The sequence below is a fragment of the Phoxinus phoxinus genome (assembly GCF_949152265.1).
Source record: "Phoxinus phoxinus genome assembly, chromosome: 12".
NCBI lineage: Eukaryota > Metazoa > Chordata > Actinopteri > Cypriniformes > Leuciscidae > Phoxinus > Phoxinus phoxinus.
In genome coordinates this window covers 36,010,044-36,020,043 of record NC_136887.1, presented here as the reverse complement: position 1 = coordinate 36,020,043, position 10,000 = coordinate 36,010,044, and the positions used below count along the sequence as shown (strand labels likewise).

General features: G+C 49.0%; 1 protein-coding gene across 4 annotated transcripts in view; it reads right to left on the bottom strand.

Moving 5' to 3' along the window:
- Positions 1–10,000, bottom strand: part of slc2a9l2 (solute carrier family 2 member 9, like 2) — a 53,417-nt gene that overhangs the window by 29,018 nt on the left and 14,399 nt on the right. For all 4 annotated transcript variants that reach the window (XM_079630237.1, XM_079630239.1, XM_079630238.1 and 1 more), the window contains exons 6-9: positions 8,922–9,067; positions 7,372–7,504; positions 2,964–3,151; positions 2,401–2,511 (exon numbers count right to left, since the gene is read on the bottom strand). In XM_079630237.1, coding sequence (XP_079486363.1) covers positions 2,401–2,511; positions 2,964–3,151; positions 7,372–7,504; positions 8,922–9,067 — 578 coding nt within the window. The remainder of the gene's footprint in view (positions 1–2,400; positions 2,512–2,963; positions 3,152–7,371; positions 7,505–8,921; positions 9,068–10,000) is intronic.

Genomic DNA, 10,000 nt, shown 5'->3' with positions numbered 1-10,000 from the left:
GGACCCGAGATCGCCACTGCGCAGGTCTGGACCCGAGATCGTCACTGCGCAGGTCTGGAGCCGAGATCGCCACAGCGCAGGTCTGGACCCGAGATCTCCACTGCGCAGGTCTGGACCCGAGATCGCCACAGCGCAGGTCTGGACCCAAGATCGCCACTGCGCAGGTCTGGACCCGAGATCGCCACTGCGCAGGTCTGGACCCGAGATCTCCACTGCGCAGGTCTGGACCCAAGATCGCCACAGCGCAGGTCTGGACCCAAGATCGCCACTGCGCAGGTCTGGACCCGAGATCTCCACTGCGCAGGTCTGGACCCGAGATCGCCACAGCGCAGGTCTGGACCCAAGATCGCCACTGCGCAGGTCTGGACCCGAGATCGCCACTGCGCAGGTCTGGACCCGAGATCTCCACTGCGCAGGTCTGGACCCGAGATCGTCACTGCGCAGGTCTGGACCCGAGATCTCCACTGCGCAGGTCTGGACCCGAGATCGCCACTGCGCAGGTCTGGACCCGAGATCGCCACAGCGCAGGTCTGGACCCGAGATCGCCACTGCGCAGGTCTGGACCCGAGATCTCCACTGCGCAGGTCTGGACCCGAGATCTCCACTGCGCAGGTCTGGACCCAAGATCGCCACTGCGCAGGTCTGGACCCGAGATCTCCACTGCGCAGGTCTGGACACGAGATCTCCACTGCGCAGGTCTGGACCCGAGATCGCCACTGCGCAGGTCTGGACCCGAGATCGCCACTGCGCAGGTCTGGACCCGAGATCGCCACTGCGCAGGTCTGGACCCGAGATCGTCACTGCGCAGGTCTGGACCCGAGATCTCCACTGCGCAGGTCTGGAGCCGAGATCGTCACTGCGCAGGTCTGGACCCGAGATCACCACTGTGCAGGTCTGGACCCGAGATCGTCACTGCGCAGGTCTGGAGCCGAGATCGCCACAGCGCAGGTCTGGACCCGAGATCTCCACTGCGCAGGTCTGGACCCGAGATCGCCACAGCGCAGGTCTGGACCCGAGATCGTCACTGCGCAGGTCTGGACCCGAGATCTCCACTGCGCAGGTCTGGACCCGAGATCTCCACTGCGCAGGTCTGGACCCGAGATCTCCACTGCGCAGGTCTGGACCCGAGATCTCCACTGCGCAGGTCTGGACCCGAGATCTCCACTGCGCAGGTCTGGACCCGAGATCTCCACTGCGCAGGTCTGGACCCGAGATCTCCACTGCGCAGGTCTGGACCCGAGATCGCCACTGCGCAGGTCTGGACCCGAGATCTCCACTGCGCAGGTCTGGACCCGAGATCTCCACTGCGCAGGTCTGGTCCCGAGATCGCCACTGCGCAGGTCTGGACCCGAGATCTCCACTGCGCAGGTCTGGACCCGAGATCTCCACTGCGCAGGTCTGGTCCCGAGATCTCCACTGCGCAGGTCTGGACCCGAGATCGCCACAGCGCAGGTCTGGACCCGAGATCTCCACTGCGCAGGTCTGGACCCGAGATCGCCACAGCGCAGGTCTGGACCCGAGATCGTCACTGCGCAGGTCTGGTCCCGAGATCTCCACTGTGCAGGTCTGGACCCGAGATCTCCACTGCGCAGGTCTGGACCCGTGATCTCCACTGCGCAGGTCTGGACCCGAGATCTCCACTGCGCAGGTCTGGACCCGAGATCTCCACTGCGCAGGTCTGGACCCGAGATCTCCACTGCGCAGGTCTGGACCCGAGATCTCCACTGCGCAGGTCTGGACCCGAGATCTCCACTGCGCAGGTCTGGTCCCGAGATCGCCACTGCGCAGGTCTGGACCCGAGATCTCCACTGCGCAGGTCTGGACCCGAGATCTCCACTGCGCAGGTCTGGACCCGAGATCGCCACTGCGCAGGTCTGGACCCGAGATCTCCACTGCGCAGGTCTGGACCCGAGATCTCCACTGCGCAGGTCTGGTCCCGAGATCTCCACTGCGCAGGTCTGGACCCGAGATCTCCACTGCGCAGGTCTGGACCCGAGATCTCCACTGCGCAGGTCTGGTCCCGAGATCGCCACTGCGCAGGTCTGGACCCGAGATCTCCACTGCGCAGGTCTGGACCCGAGATCTCCACTGCGCAGGTCTGGTCCCGAGATCGCTACTGCGCAGGTCTGGACCCGAGATCGTCTACTGCACACACACACACACACACTCACATTCAAACACACAAACAAACACACTCACGCACTCACACAGGCACTCACTCACACACACACACTTATTTCTACAGGGCTGTATACAGTACAGAGTGTTTCTAAGCAGCTTCACAGGGATGAACAGAATCAGTAGATATGAGACGTGTGATGATGCTCTGTACAGAAGAGCCGTAATTCAGATCAATAACTGCAAAAGCGCATCTGTCCTCGTCAGTTTCCTCTCACTCACAGATATGATGGCGGCCAGTGTCTCGATGCCGCCGGTGCTGAGCGTGATGTAGGGAATCAGAGCCTTCTGGAACCCGGCCTCCTCGAAGATCCCATTAGTGTAATACCAGATCTGCAGAGCAGGAGGATCATCAGATCAAACACACATCTTCATCATCATCATCTTCATCAGGTGTGTGTGCTCTTTAACCAGGGTTGCAGTGGTTGCAGTGTTAGCAGTGATTGCAGTGTTAGCAGTGATGTTCATGTGTTAGCAGTGATTGCAGTGTTTGCAGTGTTTGCAGTGATGTTCATGTGTTAGCAGTAATTGCAGTGATGTTCATGTGTTAGCAGTTATTGCAGTGTTAGCAGTGATTGCAGTGTTAGCAGTGATGTTCATGTGTTAGCAGTGATTGCAGTGTTTGCAGTGTTTGCAGTGATGTTCATGTGTTAGCAGTAATTGCAGTGATGTTCATGTGTTAGCAGTTATTGCAGTGTTAGCCGTGATGTTCATGTGTTAGCAGTTATTGCAGTGTTAGCCGTGATGTTCATGTGTTTGCAGTGATGTTGACGTGTTGAACTGACGGCGTTGAGTCCGCAGAGCTGATAGCAGCTCATGACCACAATCACAGTGATCAGCTGCCAGCGGAGCGAACGCTTCCGGAACAACTCCAGCACAGACGCCGTCCGCTGTGTGTTCTGAGCGCGACTCTCAGCGTGAACCTCGTCCAGCTCGCGACTCACGTCTGAGCGGCCCAGGAACGCCTGGAACGCTGCCACACACACACACACACACACGGATGGATTCATGAGGGAAAACTGGACTGAAGGTTTTAAAACAAAGACAGATTACTAGATTTGAAGAAGCAGTCGCTCAGAGTACGATCACTGACACACTGCAGCGCTGACATCAACTGATCTGTCACACACACATCCTCAGAGGGAGCTTTTGATGTGTTGATGTGGTAATCATGTCATGATGTTATGATGATGTGATGTCGTGATGACACTATGGGCCCAGCGCAATTGACTTAGTACACTGACGCATGTATCATTCCTATTCTGCACCCGCGCACAGCGACTCTTCCCTCCACAGATGCACGTCGGTAAATTAGGGAATGAACTTGCGCTCGGGGGGGCGGTCAGTGTAAAGAGGAGTGTGTTCCGGCGCAAACGTTCCCTGGTGATATTCTGCAGTTCCAGAAAACAACTCCGCCACTGACCAGGAGAAACCCAGTCTAAAGACAGGGGCGCCGCGCGTTAGTCAGATGCTATTATAAGGCCGCGTACTTGGCCATTATGTAGCGTTGTGAACAACACACACACTTTGATTCTCTAATATAAACAGACGCACCAGTTTTCATTTTTGCAAATCATACATTATTACAAGGAACAATATTAACACACGAGGGAAATCATTGTTGTGTCCGTGAAGATGTGAAAAAATAAGCATAAATCTAAATTACACATTTACCCAAATTATTATACGCCTGTTTAACCGAAGCTAATGTGTGTGTGTTTCTCCATCATCCCCAATGTCACTTCTCTGTGTTTTACGGCCCTGACGAGAGCGTCGGTCTCCTCGGCTGTGAACCGCTCCTGGCGTGCGCCGGCAAACCCGCCGTTATAATAGCGATCCGCCGTTATAATAGCGATCCACAGTTATAATAGCAATCCGCCGTTATAATAGCAATCCGCCGTTATAATAGCAATCCGCCGTTATAATAGCGATCCGCCGTTATAATAGCGATCCGCCGTTATAATAGCGATCCGCCGTTATAATAGCGATCCGCCGTTATAATAGCGATCCACCGTTATAATAGCAATCCACCGTTATAATAGCAATCCGCCGTTATAATAGCAATCCGCCGTTATAATAGCAATCCGCCGTTATAATAGCGATCCACAGTTATAATAGCGATCCGCCGTTATAATAGCAATCCGCCGTTATAATAGCAATCCGCCGTTATAATAGCAATCCGCCGTTATAATAGCGATCCGCCGTTATAATAGCGATCCGCCGTTATAATAGCGATCCACCGTTATAATAGCGATCCGCCGTTATAATAGCGATCCACCGTTATAATAGCAATCCGCCGTTATAATAGCTATCCGCCGTTATAATAGCGATCCGCCGTTATAATAGCAATCCGCCGTTATAATAGCAATCCGCCGTTATAATAGCGATCCGCCGTTATAATAGCGATCCGCCGTTATAATAGCGATCCGCCGTTATAATAGCGATCCACCGTTATAATAGCGATCCGCCGTTATAATAGCGATCCACCGTTATAATAGCAATCCGCCGTTATAATAGCTATCCGCCGTTATAATAGCGATCCGCCGTTATAATAGCAATCCGCCGTTATAATAGCAATCCGCCGTTATAATAGCAATCCGCCGTTATAATAGCAATCCGCCGTTATAATAGCGATCCGCCGTTATAATAGCGATCCGCCGTTATAATAGCGATCCACCGTTATAATAGCGATCCGCCGTTATAATAGCGATCCACCGTTATAATAGCAATCCGCCGTTATAATAGCTATCCGCCGTTATAATAGCGATCCGCCGTTATAATAGCAATCCGCCGTTATAATAGCAATCCGCCGTTATAATAGCGATCCGCCGTTATAATAGCGATCCGCCGTTATAATAGCGATCCGCCGTTATAATAGCGATCCACCGTTATAATAGCGATCCGCCGTTATAATAGCGATCCACCGTTATAATAGCAATCCGCCGTTATAATAGCTATCCGCCGTTATAATAGCGATCCGCCGTTATAATAGCGATCCACAGTTATAATAGCAATCCGCCGTTATAATAGCAATCCGCCGTTATAATAGCGATCCACAGTTATAATAGCGATCCGCCGTTATAATAGCGATCCGCCGTTATAATAGCGATCCGCCGTTATAATAGCGATCCGCCGTTATAATAGCGATCCGCCGTTATAATAGCGATCCGCCGTTATAATAGCGATCCGCCGTTATAATAGCGATCCGCCGTTATAATAGCGATCCGCCGTTATAATAGCAATCCGCCGTTATAATAGCGATCCGCCGTTATAATAGCGATCCACAGTTATAATAGCAATCCGCCGTTATAATAGCAATCCGCCGTTATAATAGCGATCCGCCGTTATAATAGCAATCCGCCGTTATAATAGCGATCCACAGTTATAATAGCAATCCGCCGTTATAATAGCAATCCGCCGTTATAATAGCGATCCGCCGTTATAATAGCGATCCACAGTTATAATAGCAATCCGCCGTTATAATAGCAATCCGCCGTTATAATAGCGATCCACAGTTATAATAGCAATCCGCCGTTATAATAGCAATCCACAGTTATAATAGCAATCCGCCGTTATAATAGCGATCCACAGTTATAATAGCAATCCGCCGTTATAATAGCGATCCACAGTTATAATAGCAATCCGCCGTTATAATAGCAATCCGCCGTTATAATAGCAATCCGCCGTTATAATAGCAATCCGCCGTTATAATAGCGATCCGCCGTTATAATAGCAATCCGCCGTTATAATAGCGATCCACAGTTATAATAGCAATCCGCCGTTATAATAGCGATCCGCCGTTATAATAGCGATCCGCCGTTATAATAGCAATCCGCCGTTATAATAGCGATCCGCCGTTATAATAGCGATCCGCCGTTATAATAGCGATCCGCCGTTATAATAGCGATCCGCCGTTATAATAGCGATCCGCCGTTATAATAGCCCGTTATAATAGCGATCCGCCGTTATAATAGCGATCCGCCGTTATAATAGCGATCCGCCGTTATAATAGCGATCCGCCGTTATAATAGCGATCCGCCGTTATAATAGCGATCCACAGTTATAATAGCGATCCGCCGTTATAATAGCGATCCGCCGTTATAATAGCGATCCGCCGTTATAATAGCGATCCACAGTTATAATAGCAATCCGCCGTTATAATAGCGATCCGCCGTTATAATAGCGATCCGCCGTTATAATAGCGATCCGCCGTTATAATAGCGATCTGCCGTTATAATAGCGATCCGCCGTTATAATAGCGATCCACCGTTATAATAGCGATCCACCGTTATAATAGCGATCCGCCGTTATAATAGCGATCCGCCGTTATAATAGCGATCCGCCGTTATAATAGCAATCGGCCGTTATAATAGCGATCCGCCGTTATAATAGCAATCCGCCGTTATAATAGCGATCCGCCGTTATAATAGCGATCGGCCGTTATAATAGCGATCCGCCGTTATAATAGCGATCCGCCGTTATAATAGCGATCTGCCGTTATAATAGCGATCCGCCGTTATAATAGCGATCCGCCGTTATAATAGCGATCCGCCGTTATAATAGCGATCCACCGTTATAATAGCAATCCGCCGTTATAATAGCAATCCGCCGTTATAATAGCGATCCGCCGTTATAATAGCGATCCGCCGTTATAATAGCGATCCGCCGTTATAATAGCGATCCGCCGTTATAATAGCAATCCGCCGTTATAATAGCGATCCGCCGTTATAATAGCAATCCGCCGTTATAATAGCGATCCGCCGTTATAATAGCGATCCGCCGTTATAATAGCGATCCGCCGTTATAATAGCGATCCGCCGTTATAATAGCGATCTGCCGTTATAATAGCGATCCGCCGTTATAATAGCGATCCGCCGTTATAATAGCGATCCGCCGTTATAATAGCGATCCACCGTTATAATAGCAATCCGCCGTTATAATAGCAATCCGCCGTTATAATAGCGATCCGCCGTTATAATAGCGATCCGCCGTTATAATAGCGATCCGCCGTTATAATAGCGATCCGCCGTTATAATAGCGATCTGCCGTTATAATAGCGATCCGCCGTTATAATAGCGATCCGCCGTTATAATAGCGATCCGCCGTTATAATAGCAATCGGCCGTTATAATAGCGATCCACCGTTATAAAAGAATAAATGAGTTAAATGAGAGATTAATGAGCTGGCTAACACCTTTCTCCGCTGCCACCTCATCCCGGCGCTCCATCAGTAGGAATCTGGGGCTCTCGGGCAGAAACGGCAGAACACACAGCTGAAGCAGGGCAGGAAACGCCAAGAAAGCAAACAGGAAGTGCCACCTGTCTTCCTGCAAACACACAGCAGAGCGAGGAGACGTTCAGAGAGGCTGTCACACACAGGTGATATGACCCGAGGGCGAAGGCCGAGCGATCTTCACACCTGATAACACGATCATAACATTTTGTTTTAATGTATAACATTAAAAATAACTTAATGGAAAAAGTTTACCAGCAATCCACCAAATAAATAGAAATGCATGATAAATGTATTCATTATAAATAATGTACATGGTGGCGTTATAAGATTTGATTAATTTCCATGGCTTTTCCGGGTCAAGACATCACACTTTTAAAACCTAATTTATCCAGGTCTTCCAACGTGTGAATCCTGGTTCTTCAAAGACAAAGCAGTTTTTAAAAGGAGAAAGATCTTGATTTGTCGTCGTTTTATCTTCAGACCGACAGAACGCTGTATCATCCACTCGGGCATCATCTGAGGACGGTGTCACACAGACGTCTCCGGGCCAGACGGTCACAGGGACACGTGCATCACGACACGCTGGACAATCATGTGGACAGACAAGAGCCGATCCAGATCACGACCTCAACAGAACAGCTGACCGATCGCACACGGGACCCACGAACGACACGGAGCTCCAGATTCCCTCCAACCCAGCCAGAGAACACAGTCTCAATGGAGACATAATACACCCCTTCCACCAGATGTGATATAAATCTATGGTGTCCCCAGAATGCGTGTGAAATTTCAGCATAAAATACCCCACAGATCATTTATTATAGTTTGACAAATTTGCCCCTTTTTGGATGTGAGCAAAAACCTGCCGTTTGTGTGTGTGTGTCGCTTTAAATGCAGATGAGCTTTAGCTCCGCCTCCGTTCAGAAGAGGGCGGAGCTTCAGAAACTCCGGCAATAACAGAACCGGCCGATCTCACTCCTCCAGAATCCCAGAATAACCAGTAGCGAGTGCAGGAGAGACTCAGGAGGAGTTTCTGGATGTTAGCGGAGACATTATGTAGTTGTTGTGGAGTTACACTGATCATCTCATCATCATGTTGAACTCTTACACACGTGTCCACAGTTCCTGAGGTGTTTATAAGACAGCGCTGACATGTTCTGGCCACTAGTGTTCAGTCTGTGCTCGACCACAGAACAGTTTCATGCTTTGCTGGATCTTCTGCCGTCGGTTAGAACTGGTCTCTGCTGTGGCTCGAGGAACCAAGTGATGTGCCGTGTGTGTAAACGTGCAGATTAAGGGCCGGTAATATTATAAATATTGTTACTTTAAATCAGACAGAGCAAACTTTAAATGTATATATGTGTTAAAAGTGTGATTTCTAAACCCGGAAAAGTCACGGAAAGCCTGGATTATTCCAAGCTTTTAACCGCTGGTGTATATCAGACACACACACACGCTGGTGTATCACACACACACACACACACACACACACGCTTCTGTAGACCCACCTGTCCAAATATCTCGGGCAGTCCGAGCACCTGCCCGATAAAAACCCCCAGACAGATGAAGATGGCGTGGAACTGACCGATGGAGCCGCGGACCTGCCGAGGAGAGATCTCGCCCAGATACATGGGCAACACACTGAGAGCCACGCCTGCCACACACACACACACACACACACACACGTGCGCACACACACACACAACCTTAATACTACAAATACAACCTTAATAATACAAATATTACCAACTAATGATAATACATAAGCATGCAATAAAAAACAAACAAAAGTAAAAAACATTCATATATTTTTTCATTTTATTTATTTATTGTTTACCTATATATATATATATATATATTAAAATTATCGGCCGAAAAAAAGACAGAAAATATAAGCCGAAAATATTCAGAAGAAATGTATTATTAAGAATGTTTTGCTCTGACTGAGAAACGACTGAAATATTATTATTATTCATTATTCATGTATTTATATATAACTGAGAAATTAAAGAAATCTCATTTGGTACGGTTTCACTGTGAGTGGCTGAATATTTGACACTTTCTTTTAAGAGCCAATCAGGGGCCTCATTTATAAAACTTTGCGTAGGATTTGCGTCAGAAGTGGCGTACGGATGACACATAGGACGTGCGTACGCACAGAAATATTCGGATTTATAAAACCGTGCGCACGCACATCCTACGCAGTTTTCCCTTAATAAATCACAATCAATTCTAAATGTAGCGCAGCTTTTGCGGCTTCATGTCACGCCCATAGTAGCCCATAAATAGTCCGTGAAACGCCCACAAGTTAATATTGATCGATTGCGAAATCATGGCAAACACAGAGAGGAAATCAAAAAAACGTAACTTCACTCAATGTGAAGTAGAAGTTATCGTTGGCGAGGTGGAAGAGAGGAGATGTTGTCTGGAGGGCACAGTGTGGGCATTACTAATGCCAAAAAGGCACTTGAGTGGCAAAAGGTTGCAGACGCCGTAACTGCTGTAGCCTCACAACCTCGGACCGTGGCCGAAATAAGAAAGAAATGTTCGGACAAGATCAGCCATTGTGATGGGGCATTTTATTTCC